This window comes from Canis aureus, chromosome 5, assembly GCF_053574225.1.
Source record: "Canis aureus isolate CA01 chromosome 5, VMU_Caureus_v.1.0, whole genome shotgun sequence".
Taxonomy (NCBI): Eukaryota; Metazoa; Chordata; class Mammalia; order Carnivora; family Canidae; genus Canis; species Canis aureus.
Genome location: NC_135615.1, coordinates 75,938,000 through 75,963,234, shown reverse-complemented (window position 1 = coordinate 75,963,234; position 25,235 = coordinate 75,938,000). Strand labels below are relative to the sequence as shown.

General features: G+C 38.9%; 1 protein-coding gene across 14 annotated transcripts in view; it reads left to right on the top strand.

Moving 5' to 3' along the window:
- RCAN3 (RCAN family member 3) overlaps positions 1 to 25,235 on the top strand; it is a 48,916-nt gene that overhangs the window by 12,808 nt on the left and 10,873 nt on the right. For 5 of the 14 annotated variants that reach the window (XR_013380531.1, XR_013380532.1, XR_013380533.1 and 2 more), the window contains exons 3-6: positions 13,812 to 13,985; positions 15,030 to 15,201; positions 16,291 to 16,443; positions 17,685 to 17,789. Coding sequence is in view for 7 of the 14 variants with exons in the window: in XM_077899105.1 (XP_077755231.1) it covers positions 13,812 to 13,985; positions 15,030 to 15,201; positions 16,291 to 16,443; positions 17,685 to 17,789 (604 nt within the window). In the remaining 7 variants the exon portion in view is untranslated. Of the gene's footprint in view, positions 1 to 13,811; positions 13,986 to 15,029; positions 15,202 to 16,290; positions 17,035 to 17,620; positions 19,003 to 25,235 lie in introns of those variants that run through there. The other 9 variants (XR_013380534.1, XR_013380535.1, XR_013380536.1 and 6 more) reach the window with 5 other exon arrangements.

Sequence of the window (25,235 nt, the reverse complement as noted above, 5' to 3'; positions counted from 1 at the left end):
GATGTTGGATTTGGCTGTAATTTCTTGGATATGACACCCAAAGCACAGGCAACAATAGAAAAATACGTTGGATTTTTATCAGAATTTAAAATGTGTACATCAAAGGACACCATCACTGAAAGAGTAACCTGTAGAATGGCAGGAAATATTTTCGAGTCATATTATCTGATAAAGGATTAATATCCAGAATATATGAAGAAATTCTAAAACTCCGCAACAAAAAACAAACAACTCAGTTGAAAAAGGGCAAAGGACTTGAACTGACATTTCCCTAAAGAAGATATACAAATGGCCAATAAGTACATGAAAAGATGCTCACTATCTCTAATCATTAGGGAAATTCAAAATCACGGTGAGATACCACCTTACACCCATTAGGATGACAACTGTCACAAAAAAGAGAGCAAGGATAGACAAGGATGAGGAGAAATTGGAACCTTTGAACATTGTTAGTGAGAATTAAAATGGTATAGCTACTGTGAAAAACAGTGTAGCAGTTCCTCAAAAAAGCAAACATAGAATTACCATACAACCCAGCAATTCTGCATCTGGTTATATACACAAAGAATTGAAACTAGGGACTTGAACAGGTATTTGTGCACCAGTGTTCATAGCAGCATCCCTCACAATAGCCAAAAGGTAGAAACAATCCAAACGTCCATTGATGCATAAGTGAATAAACAAAATACAGTATATACATACAATGAACTATTCTACAGCTTTGAAAGTGCGCGAAACTCTGATACATGCTATAATGTGTGTGACCCCTGAAAGACATACTAAGTGAAATAAGAGACACAAGAGGACAAGTTTTGTATGATTCCACTTAAATGAGATAGGGTAGTCTGGTTCATAGAGACAGAAAGAAGAATGGTGGCTCTGGCAGGGCCAGAGCGAGTGGGGAATTGGGAGTTATAGTTTAATGGGTACATAGGTTCAATTTGGGATGATGAAAAAGTTCTGAGAATGGATAGTGGTGTTTCACAACTGTGTGAATATACATAATACCACTGAATTGTACACTTAAAAATGGTCAAAATAGCAAATTCTGTGTTTTGTATGTTTTACCACAATAAAAATGTTAAAAAACGTTTAAAAAATTTTTCTTGAGTTTAACATTTTTTGTAATATGCTTTTATATATACATGCATATATGTATATATTGGAAACCTCTTTTTGCCCCACTTCATATCATCTTGGCGCACTTCACATCAGTTGTTGCTAGAACACCCAGCTATGCGTAGGTATCACCCCACAACAGCTGGCTTCTGCAACACCATAAATAACTTGCATTTCATCCCAGCATTTCTCTGCTGCCTGAGTGAAGTTACTCAGCCATATGGATGCCAGTGCAGAAAGGGAAATGTGAGGGAGTAACATCCCACAGGGCAACAACCCTTGACCAGTGGGAGACTAAAGCTAGTGAATAAGCCCCCCTTCTTCTGGCACTGAAGCCAGCTCTGAGGGTCTTCTCACTGCCTTCTCAGGGCTCCCAACCAGATTACCCCCTGGCTGGGCACAGAGGTGACCAGCTCGATAACAGAATCTGGACAGAAGGGGAACTGGCTTTCTGTCCTTCCCGTGTTTCACGGTTTCCACTCTATCCCATGCAGTCACTTCCCCAAACAAGCTTCCTGTGTGCCCTTGCCTTGGCTGCTGCTCACCCAAGGAGTCTAGGTAAAACACAGGTGAATAACTTCCAGATTTGCTTATTTATGTAGTGTGAAGGCACTATCCCAAGCTTTTAAACAAAGGACTATTTTTAGGTCATGCAAAAAGGATGAAGACTAATATAAAGAAAACCCATGTGCCTATCCAATTTAGCTAATAAAATTTTACTGATATAATCGAACCCCTGTGTTTCCTCCCACAGATAACTATTATCCTGAACTCAGTGTTTATGATTTCCCATGCAATTTCAGCTTTTTTATTAAGTCTAACCATATGAAATTACCATACTTGTAGGTCAAATGATCAAATACTGGTATTTCTTCTGGTTTAGCTTAACTGTGTGTGTGTGTGTGTGTGTGTGTGTGTGTGTGTGTATAGTATGGTTGACCCTTGCACCCTTAACCCTATGGTTAAGAGCACCAACCCTCCATGGAGTTGGAAATAGTTGTATAACTTTGGATTCCCCCCCCCAGATTTAACTACTAACAGCCTGCTGTTGACCAGAAGCCTTCCCAATAACATAGTCAATTAACATATACTTTGTATATGTATTATATACCATATTTTTACAATAAAGTAAGCTAGAAAAGATGTTATTAAAATCACAAGGAAGAGAAAATACATGTATAGTACTGTATTGCATTAAAAAATCATGTATAAGTGGACTCACACTTCAAACCCATGTTCAAGAATCAACTGTATTTTTAAATTTTTCTATTTGCAACTGACATTGTCTATTTGGAAAGAAGTCAACATAGAAACTGTCTGAACTAAGTTTAAGAGTTTAAGAAGATTGTAGGATATGGGGTCAATATATAAAATCAACTGTGCCGTCTATATGCTAGCAGTAAACATTTGGAAACTGAAATTTAAAGAACATTACCATTTGCAGTAACACCATGACATATTGAAGTATAAATCTAAGAAAATCTGTACAGGACCTGTATGCTAAAAATTGTAAAACTTTAGTGAAATACATCATATTTTAGAGTATTTAAAATTTTATATAAATGGCATATAGTATGAATTCTTTATTTCACATCAATATTATATTTGTAAGATAAATCCATCTTGAAATACCTATTGTTTTGCTTGCTATATAGTGTCCCATTCTACAAAATTACCATAATTTATTTACCCCTTCTTAGGTTAGATATTTAGGTTATTTTTTATAGGTTGCTGTTACAACAGTAATGCTAAATGTTATGTTTATGTCCTATATATGTGGGAGTCCAGGGGCGTTCCTCAGAGTATATAGCTAGGACTGTTGTTGCTAGCTTGTAAGTTTGCATTTCTTTAATCCTAGCATTAGGATTAAATGGTCTCCAAAGTTGCCATACCTGTTTGTATTCCTGCAAGCCATGTGAAAGAGTTCCCATTGTGCCACAGCATCACCAATACATTCTGTTTTCAGAATTTAAGATTTTTGCCAGTCTGGTCATTAACATTTTTTGTTACTTTTTTTTTTTAAAGATTTATTTATTTGTTTATGAGAGAGAGAGGCAGAGACACAGGCAGAGGGAGAAGCAGGCTCCATGCAGGGAGCCTGATGCAGGACTCGATCCTGGGACTCCAGGATCGCGCCCTCGGCCAAAGGCAGGCGCTAAACCGCTGAGCCACCCAGGGATACCCTTTTTGTTACTTTTTAATGAATTTCTGGATAAACTATAAATGAATGCTTCTCAAACTTACCCCTTAGTGGAGGACCAGGTTTTTCCTCCGAACCATCACAGACTGATGTTTTCATAAAATGTGCTAATGTCACAGCAATGTAAACTTGCTAAAATGTTTCTAGACACTTCTCAACTTCTCTACTGAGCCTTATCGTCAACTGGTAGCAAAGTTCATAGACTCACACTGAGTCCTCAGACCACATGCCACAGTATATTATAACATTTAGGGACTTTTAAATATCTTAGGAGCTTTTGAAATGAAAAAGCTATCTCCAGGTACCTTTAGTTATTTTTGTGGTTTCCATTATGAATATGTTATCTCAGAACCAAGAGTTAAAAAGGACTTTGAATCATTTCATTAGATAATTAGGTGTCTAATTATTGGCAATATCACTGAATTATAAGGTGCTTTGCTGTCATGTTCTTAGACATCACTGGTTTACAGATGCTGCATTCTGTCTTGGTGCATGTATGCAGTATTTGTTGAGCATTGTGCCAGCCACGGTTACAGGTTCTAGGGAGACCACTGAACAAAGATAAGGTGCCAGTCCTCATAGGAGCATAGGAAGAGAAAAATTAAGACGCAGACAAGAGAGTAAGAAGTTCCTATAGAACAAGTACTATGAAGAAAATAAAATAGTAGGAAGGACAGGAAGTCACTTGATGGGTGGTCATTTTTAATGAGAGTGGTTAGCGCAGACCTGTCTGAAGAAGTGGTGTTTGAGCTGAGACCTGAATAATGAGAAAGAACCAGTATGATATTGGGTCATCCTTGGCTTCTGGTAATTTAACTGAAATTGATCCTACCGTCTTTCAAATAACTTTTCTCTAATGTGTATAGCCAAAATGTCTTAGAGTTTACCTTTATCAGAATATATAATGGCACCTATCCTACCGTAAAGATTTTTTGCCCCAATAATCTCATTTCAGTTGGGAAAGATCCACCCTTCCCCAAATCAAGGCAGCACTCAAGGCTCTTAGGTTCTAAGAAACATCTGGATTACCCTGTGTGGATGTTCGTAATCTGTCCAAAGCAGGGCTTCCGTGGGTGGGGATAACTCAGGAGTGAGCCAGCTCTGAATGGGCACACGCGCCGCCTCCACACTGCCTGGTCCAGAGCCCAGCTTTTGACCTTGCTGCTCTTTAAATATGTGCTGCATAAGACTGAGAGGATCATCTACAGGGTCAGGATACCAATACTCCCCAGCATTTATGTTGAAGTTTCATAAATTAATTTCAATAATCCTGTCTTTTCTATTTATTTCCTATTCTAATTTACATTCTATTTGTACGAGTCTTATAGGTGACATAAGAATAGCAAAACATGTCTATAACATATATGTGTGTATGCGTGTGTGTGTATGTATATATATAAATAAGTAGGTAAATATATTGGGAGTGCATATCAAAATATCTTTACTGGTTTGGGAGTACAAAGAATTCTTTTTTTTCCTAACTAGTTTGAGATTAAGTTGCCAGCAATGATGGCCATCACCCCAGTACTACAATATGTGTTTCCTGCAAACAAGGACCTTTTCCTGGCAGAAAACACAAAATTCAGGAAATTAACACTGGTATGTTACACCCTTTTCATCCTCAGACCCCCATTCAGGATTTGCCAGTTGTCTCAATAATGTCCTTTATATATATATAAAAAAAAAAATCCAGCTCCTTTTGAAGCATTGCATTTAGCTGTCAGACACCTTTAGTTTCCTTCAGCCTGGGAGAATTTCTAGTCTCTCCCAATCTTTCTTGGTGTTCACACTCAAAAATGATAGGCTGGTTATTTTATTGCATGTCTCTCAATTTGTGTTTGTGGGATGTTTCCTCGGGATTAGATCCAGGTTGTGCGGCTTTGGCAGGAATATCACAGACGTGATGCTCTTGTCACTACATCCTGTCAGGTCGTGGGATTTCCATTTGACCCACTGCTGACAAAATTCACTGTGAGCCCTTGACTAACCTGGTGTCTGCCAGATGTGTCTACTGCCAAGTTATTCTGTTTCTCCTTGTAATGAATAATTACTTTGCAGGAGATATTTGTAAATGTCCCGTTTTCCCATCAGAGTTTTAATATATTCATTTATTTATATCAGTACAATTCCAGGTTTTCGATCCTCATCCTTGGTCATAGCCTGTTAACTGTCATTACTCAGATTTGTCCCAGGCTGGCCAGTAGTTGCCCCTTCACAATAGCTTCTATGTCTTTGACATGTGCCCATCATTCTCTTAAGTATGCCTTTAAACTCTCAAACACAAGATATTCCAGAACTATCTTGTACCTTGCCTGCCCCAGCCCGAGAATCAGCCATTTCTCCAAGGAGCCCTGACTCCTTCCAGTGGAGACCTGTATTTAAAAACCAGATTAGGAAAAAAAATAAAAAATAAAAAATAAAATAAATAAAAAAATAAAAACCAGATTAGGGGTCCCTGGGTGGCGCAGCGGTTTAGCGCCTGCCTTTGGCCCAGGGCGCGATCCTGGAGACCCGGGATCGAATCCCACGTTGGGCTCCTGGTGCATGGAGCCTGCTTCTCCCTCTGCCTATGTCTCTGCCTCTCTCTCTCTCTCTCTGTGTGTGTGACTATCATAAATAAATAAAAATTAAAAAAATAAAAATAAAAACCAGATTAGGCATATGAGTTAGTTATCACTGTTCCTGGGCCTCTCAGTGGACCCAGCCAGGAGATATCTAGATACATGCATATGTGTGTTTACAGTCATATTTCCAACTCCAGTCCAGCACTAAACATTTCATTTCTAGTTTTCTCCTGTTTCAAATCTGTAACTTATTTGACAGAAAACTAGCTTCCATTATCTTACTGTTTGCTTATGCAGTCACTCTCTCTGTATATAAATACCTCATCCACCCTCTTTCCCATGTGGATGCCCTCCCTACCCGCCCTATGCTCCAACATCCTGCACCCAGACCTACCATATGAAAGTCTTCTTTACCTCACCCAGGTTCTGATAGTTCCATGGTGCCATCCTTATCCTCCTCAGGATCTAGTATGCTATGCTGGGCCACCCTCCCACACAGACACATCCTTACCCCAGGGGGACTCCACGACCACGTGCTGGATTGCCTCCCTGCACAGACCTCCCTGCTCACCCTGCTCCCTTCACCTGGGCTTCGACACCCTGTCAGCCCGCCCTTTTGCTGAGATACCTTTCTTCTTCCCCTGCTCTGGGCAGTCTTCCTGCACAGGCACCCTCCTCAGCCCCCTGAGCTTCCATACCCTGCATTGGGCTGACCCTCATGGGCACACTGTCCTAACCCTGTTGGGTTCTGGTACCCTCTGCCAAGCCTGCCTCCCAGGTAACCACCCTTCTCACGCCACTTGGACTCTTGACACCCTGCTCAGAGCCACTACGGTATCCTGCTCCCCATCAGCATGGAAACATCTACTTTACTTGGCTTTGCCTGCAGTCTTCTAGACTAAATGTTCAGGAAGAAGAATGCTACTTTTTTCTTTTTAAAGAACAAGTAATACATATAAGTTCTTTCCCATGGCTGTTTTGGACATATGTCTTTGGAAAGATGTGTCTCTAACTTTAAAAATTACCTTCACCCTCCAATGTCCTTGAAGAAAACACCACCAGAAAACAAACTTGTACCGAATAAGACAGAGTAGGTAGTCCTGGTAGCTTCGGCACCTAGATAGGACCAGCCTTATCGAATGAGTGAGTGTAGATGAACAGCAAGGAAGAGTTTAACAGGACCCCACAAACACACACACACGAACATCTAGATGGAGGCCACAGAGCTGGCCTCAAGTCACTGCCAACCCCTGAGCACATGGGCAAGCCCGGATGGAACATTCTTGATCTTTGTGCATAACTGACCTTGATTAAAGAACATCCTGTCTTTCTGCCTTACGTTTTCCTTCTATACTTTAATAACCTCATATCAGCCATTTCTGTTTGTTTTAAATGGTTTTTCATTCCCCTGTGCTAGCTTGGCACCATGAATACATGCATAGCAAAGGCCACTCCCAAACAGTTAATTTTAAGAAACAGAAAAAAAAAAAAAAACCACAAGACAAAATTAATAAAGATGAAAAGCCATGGAAGTGAAAACGACGTATTTTTTTCAATATGGAGAATTCTGCTATAGCTACAAAAAAAAAAAAAAAAAAAATTCCTGCTATCCTTGCCCTCAACTCAATTCCCAGTTTCATTACAGAGTAACTCAAGTTCCTCAGTGTCGTAACAGAAGGTGTGGTCTCTGTGTCAAAGAGTCAGGGGTCATAGGTCAGGTCCTGAAGATCCTGAGGAGGTGGACACTGATGTCATTAATCAGTGGTATGGTGTTGCCAGCACAGCCAGATCTCCTGGGAGATCCTGTCCCCAGGTGACTGCTCCAGCAATGAGGGGCATCTGAATCACTAGAGTACTATCAGGAAGGGCGATTCTGACTTTCCAGGGGCAGCCTCCATAGTATGTGCCATCCAGTTCATGCTGGGTCATTGCTGTGCATTCACCTCCTTCTCAGGGAATCCACATCCTACAGAAGAGGAGCTATTTTTTTGTGACCACAGAATAGCAAGTGGACTACTAGCAAAGCTCTGTCCTATTTCTGTTAGTAACAGTAACAGTACCCCCTACTGTCATTCTAAGAGCTGTGAGGATTCACTCTGTCCTCTACAATAACCCAATGAAGTGGGTACTTCTAGTATCCTCAATTAACAGGTAAGGAAACTAGGTACAGCAAACGTAAGCTACCTGCCTAGAGATACACAGCTATATAACAGAGCCAGGAAACAAAGCCAGACGGTGTAGCTCGTGAGCTCTGTTACTTTAGAAGGTCCATGGTTGGTAGAAGCCATCAGACCTTCCTAAGGTTATCTGCCCTGGTATGGATTCCTCCTGAGGTCTTCCTTTCATGGTCTCCTGTTTGAAGAAGTGGACAGTCTCTGCTAACTGGATGAAGAAAGGAATATTTTATCCATGATAAAGGCCAATGAGCAGAGCGCTTCTGTTCCTCAGGAATGGATGGTTTCTACTTATGTCCTCTTTTCAGATACAGAGGAGGGTTTGGTATGTTCATCAAAGCTAGTGCTCATCACCAAAGTCACGGGAAAGAGACCACCATGTTGAGGAGCCATCAGAGCGCCTGTAGACTGGCACATGCCGTTCTCCTGACTCAGAGAAACCTGAGGCTGGATGTGAAGTTCAAGCCAAACCTGTTCTTCCCCAATCTTTCCTACTTCATTGATGAGGAGACCAGGAAAGAGGAAGTAAGGCCCAGAACTATTACAAGTACTCAATTACCAAAGTTTTAAATTCACCACACCCAGGAGTTTGTGGGCTTTCTTCCAAGTCAGCAAAGTCCATCCCTCTGACTTAGTCAGCAGTGATATTGAGGAGAACCAAAGGCATTTGCCTTTCCCCAGGTGGAAGTGGAGGCCTCCTCTCTGACATCTGTGAACCTGCTGGAGAGATGAATTTTCTATTTCGGGTTTACAGGCAGACATGGAATGTGAAAAGCCTTTTGCCGTAGGACTCCAGAGATAATTTCACAACTGAATGGATTGAAGCATTGCTGCTTCTCAACAGTGAAATTGTTCTTAACGCACAGAAGTGGTAGGCTCCTCAGGCCCTTTTGTCCAAGGCAAATCATTTTCATAACTTATTCCTCGGTGAAGTTGGTAAGCCTTGCCTTCACTGCTTTGGGATGGGGAACAGAGGATAGGGCGTTTCCAGAAATGTCAAATACACACCTCATCTGTCACTCCCTGAAACCCACCTTCCCATAAACCTTTTCTACTCGTCTCTTGATTTTAGTCTGTTGCCCAGCTGTAAAGTACTCTTCTTGAATTCCCAAGAAAGTTGTTGGTTACAGGTTGCCTTGACGGATTTTAGATGCAAGGTATTTTTTGTCCTTTTTACTGCTAATTGCACAGGTGATTTCAGAATATGAAGGCAACTTCTGGTTTGTGTTTTGTGGAAAACTTATATAACAGGAAAAGCCTTAGGGATTGATTTTTAGGCAGAATTATTTGTCTTATTCCTTTTCTTTAAGAGTTTATTTATTCATGAGAGACACACACACAGAGTAGGGCAGAGACACAGGCAGGAGGAGAAACAGAGGGAGAAGCAGGCTCCATGCAAGGAGCCTGATGTGGGACTTGATCCCAGGCCTCCAGGATCACACCCTGGGCTGAAGGCGGCGCTAAACCACTGAGCCACCCGGACTGTCCATTTTGTCTTATTCCTATAGATGTACTGCCCAAGAGGATACTAAGAGACTGCTAGAAAAATAGAGTGCTTGATGGCGATTTGGATTTTCTGGGATCTTCATTTTCCTATCAGAGCAAATGTGCAAGCATCACCCATTTCTAGGATAGTGTTCGTTTTATATCATTCAAGAATTCAGAAATGTAGAAAAGTGAATTATTTCTAAAACAGTTCTAAGGAGAAAAATCGTGATTTTTTTTTTGAGTGAATTAATGTTTGTCACCAGTTATTTTCAGTCTGTGTGGATAGATCATGACCTCCTCCCTGCAGTTTCTGAACCCCTTTCATGCTATGCTCAGTGTCAGGGGCAGCCTCAGGAATCCACCTGTTAGTACCTGTGAATACCGCAAGGGCAGAGCTACCAGCCAGAGGCTCTCCCCTTGTTCCTCAAAAGGAAACTGATCCATTTTGCCTCCACATTAATTGGTGTTCCCTGTAGCGCCTCATTGGGAGAAATCACACATTTCTTAAACCATGTTACATAATTCATGAAAATGGAGAGAAAGAGAAAGATCTAACAAAACTTAGGAAAAGCTTACTGATCAGCCCTTGCATGGCTTTGTTTTTGTATAATTCTGAATCCATTCACAGATGTTTGAATTTAGAAAGAGAGACCCATTGAGCCCATGGCTATCATCTGCTTGTTACATGCAGTTACAGTATATTTCTGGAGTGAGAAAAAAAATGTTTTGAAAGGAAATAGGATGTAATTAGCAAGTAGTGGTTTCATTTGCAAGATTTCATGTTATTCTAACTACAAAAAATTCATTGTTGTAGGAATTAGGAATAAACACATAGTCCTTTTATCCTCAGTAAGAGAAACTGTTTAATGTACAGAGTGACAAAATACTAATATAAACCATTCTTAATTCATTCTTCTACATTCCATTTCCATTGCCTTTAGTATTGATATTTCATTTCTTTCAAGCCCAGCACGGGGCTTGAACTCACAATCCTGAGATCAGGACCTGAGTTGAGACCAAGAGTTGGACGCTTAGCCAACTGAATCACCCAGGCGCCCCTCAGTATGGATATTTTGACTATCTCAAGTCAAGGAATTTTAATACCTATTTTTCAAAATGTGAGCATCTACCAAGAATTAAATGGAATATAATTTCAAAACATCTCAATTCTAATATTCTTAAAAAGTGAGGAAGCCAACCATCTTTCTAATGGATGCTGAGGAAAATCTGAAATGTGCCCAGAAGCATTAATAATTATTTAATATATTTACATATATACATTTATTTTTAAGAACCAATGTGCTATTTAAAAATTCTTACTATGTCTATAATATTTATTCATCCATACTACTTTAATGTGTAGAAATAATGTAGTAAATAAGAACAAACTTGATCTTAAACTCACTTCCCTTTGAAGCAGCTTGTGGTACATTGGAAATCCAGCACTTAGCATAAGGTCTGACATGCAGTTGGTTGCTTAATATATATTTTTTACATGAATGAGCAAAAATAATATAATTTTTAAGCAGATGATGTTTTCTAAATTATAAAGGATATTTGAACATTAGGAAAATATATATTTGATCACAAATTATTTTATATTTTGTCAAAGTGGAGAAATATTGCAAAGTGGTAGAAGTGTTAAAATTGAGAGAAGTTAACAAACAATTTTTACTTCAGTATCAACAAATAGTTGAAGGATCTTCACATAAACCAAAAACAAGCTAATTTACAGGTTATTTTATTATGTTACATTGGCAGGCCTAAGAAGTATTTCTTAAGGTGTTGAGAGTTTCCTTTTATCTGTTTTGTTACATTTCATTTATTAAACTATTGCATAAAAGTGACCAGTAAAGAGAATTTAATGTTGCTAATCTGGCAGTTGAAGTTAGCTTTTTTCATTATTTCAATTTATTAACAAAGGGGAATAGGATCTTTTTTTTTTTTTTCTCAGCCTTATAGAATGACTCCCTCTTTCCTGCTCTGTTTTATCTCAAAATATTTAGAATGTTATATATATACTATTACTTTTTACCAAAAAAAAAAAAAATGCTATTTTTGTGGAATGACCTACTACTCCCAAATGAACCTTGAGAAAGATTTCATTGTTTTACCTTTCTAAAAGATGGACTATGGCTGTGGGATATTAAGCATCTTTAGAGAAGGGGCTAGATGCACACATTAGCATCTTTCACAGAAATGTTATCCAAGGGGGGTAAATAGAAAAAAAGAAAAAATCAATTGAAAAGAAGGAAAAAGGGGGGAAATAAGAATATAGAAAATCTGAGAGAGCAGCCTGGGTGGCTCAGTGGTTTAGCACCATCTCCGGCCCAAGGTGTGATCCTGGAGTCCTGGGATCAAGTCCAACGTCCGGCTCCCTGCTTGGAGCCTGCTTCTCTCTCTGCCTGTGTCTCTGCCTCTGTATGTCTCTCATGAATAAATAAATAAAATCTTTAAAAAAAGAAAATCTGAGAAAGGTAGATAAGATGTAGACTTCCAAAAATTTCAGTACTCACAATGGACTAAGTCCTTCAATTAAAAGCCAGTGATGTCAAAAAGGCACATCTGTGTAAAATGTTCCACTGAAGCTAGATCTCAGAGAATTCTGCCATTCTAGACAGCCAGGATATACAATTCTAGAAAATACAATCTTACATAGAATGATAGAAATGTGATAGTGGTTGCTGGTAGGGGCATTTCATACATAAACATCATTTGTGCTGAGGAAAGATTTAAATGTGAAAGGTAAAACCATAATACTTTGAGAAAGCAGCCTAGGAGAACATCAATGTGATCTCAAAATAGAGAAGGATTTCTTAAGACACAGAAAACATAGAAGAAAGTGATAAATTCAGTTATGTTCAAATTTAAGCTTGTTTCTCAAAAAAAAAAAAAAAAAAACCCCAAAACACCCCCAGAATGAAGGAGCTGCAATAAATTATTTAATGGCCCATATAATTGACAAAGAATTAGTATCTCTGTGGAACTTCCATGACTCAATAAAAAATGACAACCCAGTAGGAAAACGGGCAAAAGATACAGAGAAGCATATCACATTTAGAGGGTCCCACATGACCAATAAACACAAAAAGACTCAACCTTGGGGCACCTGAGTGGCTTAGTCCACTAAGTGTCTCCCTTTGGCTCAGGTCATGATCCCAAGGTCCTGGGATCAAGCCACATGTTGGGCTCCCTGCTCAGCAGGGAGTCTGCTTCTCCCTCTCCCCTTGCCTTCCCCCTACTTGTGTTCTCTCTCTCTCTCTCTCTCAAATAAATATTTTTTTTAAAAGAGGCTCAAACTCATTCAGAGAAATATGAGTGATAGCCAAACTTAGAGCCCATTTCATGGTCCCTTCCTCCCAGTGAATAAAAAGGCAGTATCAAGTGTTGGCAAAGATATGAAGCAACTAGAACATATTTCTGCTCATAGAGAGTAAACTGGTACAAACACGTTGGGAAACTACTTGGCTTTATCTCCTAAAGTTCAAGGTGTGCCAACTCAAAGTCCTTGGAATTCCATTTACAGGTATATCCATCAGAGGAACTCTTGCATTTGGGTACCAAGAGACGTGGGCAAGAATGTTCATAGCACCACTGTAGCAGAAAGTACGGAGCACTCCATTTCAGCAGCATTAGAGAAATTAGATAAATTTAGATAAATCGTATCTACATTAGATAATGTAAATAAATCTACAGTGGAATACTCTGTAGCAGCAGAAAAGAATGACTTCCAGTAACAAGGAAGAATCTTAGGAACAAAATGTAAGGAAAAAAGCTTCCAAAAAGTTACAGAAGAATACATGCAATGTGATTTAGTCTTTAGGGATACAAGTAAAAATAAAACTCTAACGGGAATAATAAGTACAAAAACCAGGAGTGGTTACTTTGATGGAGGAAAGAAATGCGATGGGAAAAATGAGTCTATCACACTGGGAAGTTCAAGAGTACAGTGTTCTTGTTCTGTGATGCATGTTTGTATCTTTGTTTATAGCTTACATTTATTTTATGATACTTTACATTTATCCATTTTATAATTTGAACCTATATGATAAATAATAGAGTTAATTACTTTTAAAGTAAGTGCAAATGGCAGAATTTAGCATATGACAACTTGTACACCTGTAGGAAAACTATGCTTATTTGGAAAAATGGTAAATCATGAGTTCCATCCCATTACTTCTGTTTATGATTTAAATTTCCTTTGGCTAAAGGTTTTCCTTCTTTCCCACCCCCACCCACCCTGCTCTGCTGCTCCTCAATTTTTAGGAGAGATTTGAAGCACTTTTCACTGTCTACGATGACCAGGTGACGTTTCAGTTGTTTAAAAGCTTTAGAAGAGTCAGAATAAATTTCAGCAAACCAGAAGCAGCAGCAAGAGCACGAATAGAACTCAACGAAACAGACTTCAATGGGAAGAAGCTGAAGCTGTATTTTGCACAGGTACTTCATGATGCATCCTCTCAGAAGGAAACTTCTTTTTCTCCTTCCCGAAATACGGTCACTTCTCCATTTTCTTGGGTATTATATCAGGATTCTTTAAGCAATCCCAATCAGCAAGTAATGTAAAAATATTTTTCTTCATTTTACAGACATATAAATACTTCCTAAGCATATTTGCCCTCCTAATTTTGTTTTGCTCATGATAATAGTTAAAGGAATTCATCTTTCTGGCAATTTTTCTCAGCTGGGGTTCCATAAGGGTTAAGCCCTAATCTCTTAAGACCAGTGAATTGACTTTTCTCCTGTGTGTCTAGAATGGCACTCGGCTGTGACATCCTTGGGAGAGTTGAAAAATAGTCGCTGAAGTCTTTTCTGTGTTCTGTGATTCATGAGACACCCCCATGAAAATAGCTGCCAGCCTAGATCTGACCAGGGAGGTGGTGTAGCGCTGCAGACAGGCTGGCTCAGGCTCTGCAATTGCGGAGTAGCCTGTAGGTTACCAAGAATTGGCTATGCTTGCTAGGACTCTCAAACGAGTTTCTTCTCTGAAGAATTGATGATGTAGAGGCATTAGACCTCTACTCAGTTATTAGGAGTGGTGTTTTTATCTTCAACAAAGTATTTTGGTCTTAGCTTTCAAACTGAAAAAAAAAAAAGTTGTCTCATGATCCAAATGAAAATGTAAATGAATGTTGTCAGAATCTTTCTTGGTGAAGCTGCTTGAGATGGAGATGATCTAACCTAATCTCTTCTAAAATTGGAATTCAGAAAAATAGATAAAATTGAAATTCAGGTTTATTACCATTCATTGTTCATTCATCTATTTATCAATTTACGTTTTCATTCAGCTGCCGTTTACTGAGCACCTGGTACATGCAGGCACTGTGCTGTGTACTACACACTTGATGGTAAACCACACAGACCCAGACCCAGCCCCTGGGAGACGCAGGCTGCTGAGGAGAAATCTTTCATTTTCTCCAAAGAGGTGTAACAGTTAGCCTAAAGAGGAAAATGAACTGGTTTTGAGCACCTCCTTGCCCACAGGTACAGATGTCCAGTGAAACACGGGACAAGTCGTATTTACTGCCGCCCCAGCCAGTCAAACAATTCCTCATCTCCCCACCTGCATCGCCCCCGGTGGGGTGGAAGCAGGGGGAAGACGCGATGCCAGTTATAAACTACGACTTACTCTGTGCAGTCTCCAAACTGGGACCAGGTAACAAGCTCATATTTCCTATTCCCACCCCCAAGAAACTTTTCAACTAAAGACCACGATCAGAGTGGAAGATACAGCCACACAAACCTGGGTTCAGACTCTATGGTTTGCTAACTTTGTGATTTTTTTTTTTTAAGAATTTATTTTTTTTAAGTCATCTCTGTGCCCGGTGTGGGGCTCAAACCCACAACCCTGAGACCAAGAATCGCAGGCTCCGCAGACTTAGCCAGCCAGGCACCCTGCTAACTTAGTGATTTTGAGCAATTTACTTAGCTTCAGTTTCTGAGCTCATTTTCTCATCTAAGATAGCAATCATAGTAGCTACCTTTCAGTGTGCTTAATAAGGATTAAGTGATATATACATGATACTCAATAAATGTAACCACAATTTTAACTGCTACAGGCTCTACTAATACATAACAGCTATTAGCGAATGTTAGTTACCTTCTCCCCCATCCCAATAAAGTACCAGACAGACTTCTACTTTGAATACTTATATCAAGGAATTGGTGGCAATACTATATTATTCCTTCCAAATTCTTCTCTTATAGTTATTTTTTACTTCTTTTTTATCTTTGATTTCTTTCATCCCTTTAAAATAATATAGGAAATCGGTGCCATTGCTGTTTCAGACTAGTTGCCCCTATAATAATGTTATGTTGGGAAGGGACTATCTTATAAAGGGAGTCTACAAGAGGCATTTTGAGGGGGAAGTGGCTTCTTGCTTTTAAATATTAGAGCAATGTCATGGATGTGTGAGGTCCTATAATAAAGAGATTGCTGCCTGGAGCCTTATAAATGTCTCCCAAGGGAAAACTGAAACTATCCCGAAATTAAGCAAGTTTACTTATACTGTCCATAGAACAGTAATTAACATTTCCATTTTAACTCCCGAGACCTCATTACTCCTCACTAGCTAATTTCTTCAAAGGACAAAATTATATAAGAACCTTAAAGTATCAGATCTCTAATGCCAAAACAAGATCAAATGCTCTGACATAGGATTTAAAAACCAGTAATCAATTAAAATATGAATAGAACAAGAAGTTTCAAGAGACAAACTCCTCTTTCTGCTGCTTACCTCCCCAGGAGAGAAATACGAGCTCCATGCAGGAACAGAGTCGACGCCAAGTGTGGTGGTTCATGTCTGTGAAAGTGAAACTGAAGAGGAAGAAGAAACAAAAAACCCCAAACAGAAAATTACCCAGACAAGGCGCCCCGAACCTCCAGCCGCAGCACTGAGTGAGCCCCAGAACTTTGATGGGGCGCTGTGAAGCCTCTGGGGGGGGTGTAAGGCAGCTGCCCTCCTGGGCTCAGCACCAGAGGCCTGTGCTCCTCCGGTGCCCTGCTGCTCAACGTGTGTATAGGTGAGGCTGGGGGTTGTGAATAGGTGAGGCAAGGTGTTGCCACTGCCCCGGCACTGGATCACAGCAGAGAGAAGCAGCTGATTTTACCTGTTCAAAATTTTAACAGATATCCTGAACAGCACTTTAAATGAAAGGATTAGCCACCAACATGTCGCATCTCTTGACCATTTTTAAGCAGTAGCAAATTAGGAAATTTGTTTGATTCCTGGCTGCCTCCAGCAGTGTTAATTTCCCCAATTCCATATAGCATGGGCTACCCAAAAACTAAAGCTGTAGTCACCGAGTGCAGTACCATTTTTATGAATTTGAAAATAGTCTTAAAATTCTAATAATCGAATGTGGGTATTTTGTAATGGTGTAATAGCTTCCTACTAATCTATCTACTGATCAAAGGTTGTTATTCAATACACATGAAATTTTTTGCACAAAAAGAGATCTGAAATACAGAATAATTCATAGAGAGTCATTTTTCTCAAGTAGTTCTTTCTTTAGCCTTGGAGAGGAAATGCCAAATTCACTTTGACTCCTGGAATCAAGTGGGTTACATTGGTGTAATGTTACTCTCTTCCCTGTTACCCTTACTTGAGAGAGGAAGGTGACGCACAGCCCACTGTCCCGAATGCGTCATCCCTCCCAGGAAACTGCTACTTTGGAAGCGGGACATACCACCAGTGAGTTTGGCTAATCACGACCTCAGGTGGTGACCAAAGTCTGCCATCTGTGACCACATGCTAGCCCACAGCATATCCAACTGTCCTCGGTCACTGGTTGAGTTTTTTAATGTTATACATATTGTGCGTGTGTCATTCAGAGACTGTAAATTAGAAAAGGTAATGACAAGATTGTCTGAAGACCATTTTTTAATTGTATAGATACTTTCCAGTTTGCTTTGAAAGAAAAGGCACACATATTCTTTTTCTGTGAATCAGGGAAGGACGGGAGGAAATCAAGATCATTCAGTTAGTGAGACTTTGTTTTTGGTGCAATATTTTATCCTGGCTGACACTTGGCATTTTCCCCTAAAACAGAATTGTTTCTTACTTGTGTTTCAGAGTGGGTAGTTGAAGCTCCTAACACAGAAACGAGCATCTTTTTAACTTTGTGTGGTCTGTGCAGATTCTGCTGTCCCTTTACAGAAAAGTCCTGTAACTAAGAAGACTTTGCTCTGGTCAGGTGGCTCTGCTGATCTCTGTTCTCTGATCTCACATCTGGAGCTCCCTGGTATGTGCGTGAAGGGGCTGCATACAGGAGTTTGGGTTGGTAAACTGCTGTGGCTGCCACTACACAGAGAGAAGAATGCTGAAATTCACGCCATAGTGTCCGCACATTTTTGGTAGCATGTTTAGAGGTTCTTACTATGGTAGGATTTATTTCTGAGGACTTAAACCATATTGCCAAAAAAAAAAAAAAAAAGTTTTCTATTTTTTTCTATTTTTCCTTGCCCTCAAATACCTGAAATGTTAAGCTCTCCTATTTGTGTATGTCCACCACTGTTCAGCCTCAATATAAATTCAGTTGAGATGTGTGATTCCATAAGCAGTTTATTATTTTTTTTAAGATTTTATTTATTTATTCATGAGAGAGAGAGAGAGAGAAGCAGAGACATAGGCAGAGGGAGAAGCAGGCTCCCTATGGGGAGCCTGACATGGGACTTGATCTCAAGATCCTGGGATCACAACCTGAGCCAAAGGCAGATGCCCAACCACTGAGCCAACCAGGCATTCCCCCATAAGCAGTTTCTTAAATTCAGATCGTCATTTGGCACCCAGTTAATAAATTTACTTTGCATTCTAAATTCACCATTTAGCCAATGTTTTATCTGGTTATACCAACTTGTCATTTGCAGAATGGACCCTGTATGTCAGGAAATATATGTATTTTCAACAGTGGGGGATTTTAAAATTTCCTTTTAGGTAATATCTATTAGCTATAATTTTCTAAGTGATCAAAATCCATGATGTTTTATTATTTGGCTTGGCTTTCGTGGTCTTCCTTCCAATTAAAGAATAGTCTATCCCAAACTTACATAACCTGTTTCTAAAGTCAAGCAGTGCAGATTACCTCAAAATTTCTTTTTCTCTGTCCTTATTTTTTTAGAGTATTGAATTGAAGAAAAGCTTAAACCAAAATATATATGTTAAATAATTATGTACTAAATACAAAATATTTATTATTTAATATATACATATATTAAAATTTTCTGAATGGAGAACATTAATATTTTCATTCTTTCTAGTATAATATTTCCATAAGGTGAACTCTAAAAGAAAAAATTAACTTTTAAATGTGGTGAAATCAACCAGTATCTCAAATATTATGGTCTCTGTCCTTTTTTGACTTTTTCATATCCAGCTCACGTAACCATCTTGTAAGAGATGAGTCTCATGTACTTTTTCAAAGTTCCTTTTTTTTTTTTTTTTTTTTTTAATTTTTATTTATTTATGATAGTCACACAGAGAGAGAGAGAGAGAGAGAGAGGCAGAGACACAGGCAGAGGGAGAAGCAGGCTCCATGCACCGGGAGCCCGACGTGGGATTCGATCCCGGGTCTCCAGGATCACGCCCTGGGCCAAAGGCAGGCGCTAAACCGCTGCGCCACCCAGGGATCCCTCAAAGTTCCTTTTAATAAGTTTAGTTACATTTGTCTTTTTGGAAACTGAGTTATTGCTTAGATTTAACTCTAATAGTATAGTAGCCATGTTCTCTTTAGAAATCATAATTTCATCTCAGGAATCAAATTATTTAGAGCATTGTGAGGAAAGAAAATGATGCTTTGTGTTACGGAAAAAGCATTTTTTTAAAATATATTTTTATTTATTTATTCATGAGAGACAGAGAGAGAGAGAGAGAGAGGCAGAGACACAGGCAGAGGGAGAAGCAGGCTCCATGCAGGGAGCCTGACGTGGGACTCGATCCCCGGTCTCCAGGATCAGGCCCTGGGCTGAAGGCAGACGCTTAACCGCTGAGCCACCCAGGGATCCCCCGGAAAAAGCATTTTTGAAGGATAAGAAAATCCTAACACTTAATAAGGATAGTCAACAAAACCTGCAGTGTGGCAGTGCATTGGCTCCTACATTCTAGGTTCTTTTGAAATACCTACCTGATGAAACTGGAAATTAACCCATTTAAAAAGTGCACTAGTATGAGCATCAACTAGTTGAAGGTGCTAAGAGATGGAATCAGTAAAATCAATTCCCTTGTCTTGAGGACCTGAGCATCAGGGGGAGAGCAAACTCATTTTCTTTGTTTTGCTTCTTCATACTTTATACACTAAACCTATCCACAGATTTGAGAGCGCAGGAAGTTTTAAGTTCAACATAAAGGCTTAAATAGAACATGGTGTGTCCAAATCAGAGCTGCCAGGAGACAGAGCAGGAACAGCACCGTCCTTCTTTGAGAATACAGTCATTTTGTTTCCCACTCACAGGGACTCCATCTCTTAATGTTGTGATAGAAAGTGGAGATTAGATTTCCTCAGAATCTCAGCCATAGTGCCCAAGGTGACTCTAGAAATGACACAATCCACTCCTCATGTAACACAGATGAGAAAACAGAGATGAACATCTTATTTTGAAGACCACAGGGACTGGGTTGGCTTCCCAAATCCCCCAGGAGGGCTTTTGCTCCTTTCTTCTTGCATTGGCCTCTCAGAAGCAGTGAATCCCTGTCATAAGAAAATAGAAAAAAAAAAAAAAAAAGGAAAAGAATTCTATCTCCCCTGAAAGGATACAGTGAATAAGGAACATCCAGTGAAGGCAGTGACTTAGTAACTTCATGAATGAAACCAATGTTCCATGTTTTGGTGTTTTTATTATCATTGTACTGTTGGGATTGGAATCTACTTAAATAATGTTATTTTGGTAGCCAGCAATTGTGCTGACATTTTATGTGGGCTTTCCTAGATTTTAAATTATATATAGTCGTACTTGAAATGTGATTCTAATGACGCAACTTGAGATCTCATAGGATTTGGACAGTTTGCAGTGCAATGACACTGGCACTCGGCGCTCATAAAATGGAGCTCTGTTAAAAATTAAAGACTCACCGATACTTCATGTTTTTATATAGACTCTTTTACGGACCACAGTTTTATTTTTAAAAGGGAAGATCTCAGACATAATTAAACAGTGGAAAATGTACAAAATTCTTTGGTGCATCAAAGTTCCTTGTCTGCTGGTATCTCTCTTTTCTTGGGAGTTGTATACTTTCATACCTGTTACGCAGGTGAACTTGGTCAACCTTTCTCTCACTGTGCTTCTCTTTTACACACCTGCATGTATATCCTTCTCTACAAAAGGAAACATGTGACTTATAAACGTGACAATAAAACGGAAGAAAAGATGAGGGAATTAGTTGCCTCCTAGCTAGGGTGGGAAGTCCATTGTTACAGAAGCTCACTTTTTAGAAGGTTAAATAAATTTAAAGAATAAGGTTTATGGACTGTGTTCCAGAATTTGATAAACACATTTGTTTTATAACGTCCCCTTGGGGTGTGAGTCAGCCAGGTCATCTTCACTGGACTGCCATTGTTGTCTCTATCCAGGAATCAGGAGGAAATGTTAATAATTTGAAGAGCGTTGTTATTAATACCAAATACACAGGCAACAAAGCAACAGAAAATTGTAACAACTGTGATGTTTTACTGACCAAAAACATTATAAAAATGGTTATGTTCAAAATAGAAGTTTCCAGCCAAGGTTAAGAGGTACTAACATTGAGTGGAATCAGTGTCTCCTTCCATGTAAACAAAAGCATAAGGACCTTCTTTGAACTTAGGCATGTGTGATCTCTCTTGTAAACTGTTTCCTTTTGAAGCAAAATCATGTCCTACAGACTCTTGGGAGTTCCTGCATAGCATTGACTGAATGTTCATTCTTGTCATCTGGAAGGTCTATATCTATGCAGATAATACATGTTTTTCTATATTGTTTTCTATTTAGTCCCCAGTCTTCCTAAACCAGACTGGAGACTGAGGAGAGATAAAGGTGGCTAATCCTGTCACTGTGCCATCTTCTTCCCGCTGCTTCTCAGCCCCCGAGATGGGGGCCCCAGAGAGGAGCGATCTACATTTCTGCTGTATCATGCATGTCCTCCAGCTTTGACTTCTGTCTTCATTGAACCCAGGAGGTGAATTTATTATTTTATCTGAACATGTTGGTGATCTTGTGTTACATTCTGGGGGACATTACTTTTCTGGTACTGTAAATTGTAGGGAATATTCATTGTGCTTCGAAAACCTGGTCAGTAATTTATATATATGTATTCTGTATTTTCGTGTGCTTGATGTGACAATCCATAGTTTATAGTAGTTTGTTATTGTCAACTTTGGCTATCCTGTATTTTTAGGACATTTAAATGTCCATTGTCCACTCAAAGTGACAAAAGCAGAATGTAATTTTTTTGGAATCCTTGTGATTACTTGTAACAAGATTGTTTTTAAAGCTAATAAAAATAAAGTTAGGATTTTTTTTAAAAATTCGCCCACTGAAATGAGTTTTTTGTAGTATTTTCAATAAATGTCGTTTATATTTAGGCAGTAGCACACAAAAGAATAGTGAAATAGTTTTTTCCTTTAACTAGATAGCAGTTGAACATTAATACTGAGCTGCGCCAGAGCTAAAAGTGGTGACTCACTGCCAGCTCTGGAAAATAACCACGATGGTTTGAGTTCTTTATCGAGAAAAGTTTTTACCCTGGCTTATCCTCTGTTAAAAATGATTCATTCCAGGTAAAGGCTTATTTTCTGTCTTGGTTTTTTTTTTTTTTTTTTTTTTTTTTCTGTCTTGGTTTTAAAAAAAATCTCCACATCCAAATGTCGAAGCTAAAAATGACTGTAAAGTTATCTAGTGCAGTGATTTTTTTAAATATATACTTATTTTTAAGCCAAAGAACTCTATTCTTCTTTCAAATGAAACCTTACATAAAGTTTAATGTAAAACTAATTACCAACAAAAAGGTAAACAACTGCTCCTTTGAAGGGGGTGAGGGAGAAGTTGAGACCCAAGGGTATCCCCCAACCCCTAGCCCTGTGAAAACTCAGCACAACAGTTCCAAACACCAGACTATCCAGTGGCTTCCACAGCCCCACACAAGCCTTCACAAGTAAACAACCCAAGAGGCATCACCAGATTCATACACCTGGATGGTAGCTAACCGGGAGCTGGAAACATAATGGTTTCCTGCCTCCATCCCAGGTGACCGTGCTCCACTACTTGGTTAAATGAAAATCTTCCATTTTTCAGGAGAAAAGTAGTAGGATTCAAAGGTTTTTAGAATTGTCAGTGTTTTGTTTGTTTCAAAAAACTAAGGGAGAGTAACCAGGGACTTTGCTCCTTTAATAGAGGCTTTTCCAAGCTGTGTTCCTTGGCACTGCCTCCAGGGGGAACTGGACTCCCAGGTCCCCGGGGCCTTGTACCCAGCTTCAAGTCCATTGGATTCCTCGTGCAGAACAGTCTTGGCATGAGATTGCACTTGAGCTGAGGACTCCTATGCTGAAACAGCAAGCTGTAGAACCACTGCAAATAACCTGAGGATAAAGTGGTTTTTTAAATGCAGAATAGAAAATACAAGAATAAAAGTTTAAGTAATTTGCCTCATTAAAATAGACTGACTTAAAAGTTAAATTCAACAGTGTATGTGTCAGAGTCCAATAATCAAGACACATGTTAAACTAGATAGCAGGAGCGAGCAGAAATTCTCTCTGCTTTCTTTGAACACATCACAATATCGTTCTAATCTAGAATGAGAAAGGATTAAAATTCTTATACTCATGGGCAACATCTCAAATCTTGCCAAACTTTTCCTAGTCTTCTGAGACATAGAAGTTATAAATATAAGTAATTTGTAGATTAGGTATCTAGATGGTAATGTTATTTGGGAAAAACTTGTGGTCGAAATGTTTGGAAAAGTTGAACAGTTTCTGTATTGCTGTGTTTCTGGGACCTTTTTAATTTGTGCATTCTCTGTCTCCAAAAGGATATACCGTGTTTATCAAATCTAATAAGATATGGAGCCCTTTTGCCCAGAAGCATCTCATTGCACTGCTGCTCAAGGAACATTTAAAGAAACATTCTACTAAAATCTTGAGGCCTGATTAAAGGATAGCTTTGTGAATTAAAAACTCTTTATTAATTTCTCAACTCTTTGAGATTGGGCATCAGAAGGAGCCTCCCTGATTTTTGAATGGGAAAACCAAGTTGACAAAACTATTAGAATCTATAAAAGCTTAGCAAAGTTGCCAAATACAAGACTAACTTAGAAAAAGCAGTAGCATCTTCTTATACCATCAATGACCAAAATATAAGCTATTGCTTATATAAGCCAACACTCATAATTGCAACAAAACATCAGCATAAACAAACTTTCAAACTGTAATAAGGACTTGGATAATTTAAGTACATGCTTTTAAATGGGATAACTTCATATTTTAGGAAGGTCAAATTTTCCCAAAATTATAAATGCAATGGAATCTTTGTCAAAATCTCAGCTATATTTTTTACACTTACACTCGTTAAACTTATCCTCCAAACTTGTAGGAAAGAATAAACAAACAAGTAGTTAAGAAAACCTTAAAAAGAAAAAACATGGAAGACTTGTCCTACCAAATACTAAGACAACCTACAAACTCACATGAGTTCAATGTAAGAAAAGTCAAAAATTTTTAAAAAGAATAGAGACCAACCCAGGTCTATAAGAGAAAATTAATATACAATAAAAAGCCATCATAAATAAATAGAGAAAGGCTACACTGTCTAACCTATGGTGTTGGGAAAATGGGCTTAGTATACGTAGGTCAATAAAACTTGGTTTCCCGTCAAACACTAAATAGAGAGATGGTCTGACTCCTGGATGGATTAAAGACTGGAATGTATAGAGTTAATAGAATGAGTTGTAGGAGAATACCTTTTGACCTAGAGGAAGGGAAAGACTTTATAAAACTTTAAAAGCATAAGCTATAAGGTAATTGATTACATCAAAATTAATGATACAGTCAATGAAGAATGCCATGGACAATGTTGACAGACAACAGGCAGAAGATATTTGCAATCCTAATATGAGGTAAATAACCATAATAAACAAGGTAGTTTGGCAAATCCAAAGGAAAAGCAGCCCAATTTAAAAAAATGGGCTTAAGGATATGAACAGCAATCAACAAAAAAGTAAAGCGAGCCTGCAAGAGACATTCAAACCCAGTAATCTGATAAGTGTAATTAATGCAACAAGATGCCACTTTATACCTATTGGATTCTCAAAAATGTTAAAAAGTGAATAATGCCCAGTATAGCCAGAGGATGGACATATAGGAAGCCTGATGTAACACAGGTGGGAGTGTACACTGGTTTAGTTATTCTGAGGAATTATCTGGCAGTACTTAATCCTATCAGTAAGAACAAAATCTCTGACTCAGCAGCTCTGCTCCTGGAATATAGAGAGATCCCAAGAATATCCCAAAGGTATATTCAGGTCCAGTAGAAGACATGATGAGAATGTTCACTGCACCATTATTTACAGAAGCAAGCTGGGGTTCTCTCCTGGGAAATTGACACTGTGGAGAACTGTACGACAGAGTAGCCATAGACTCAGCTACATGGATGGGTCTTAAAAATAGACCCGAGTGACAGAAGTAATCAGTGAGATGTGCGTAACACTCACATTACATAAAATACGT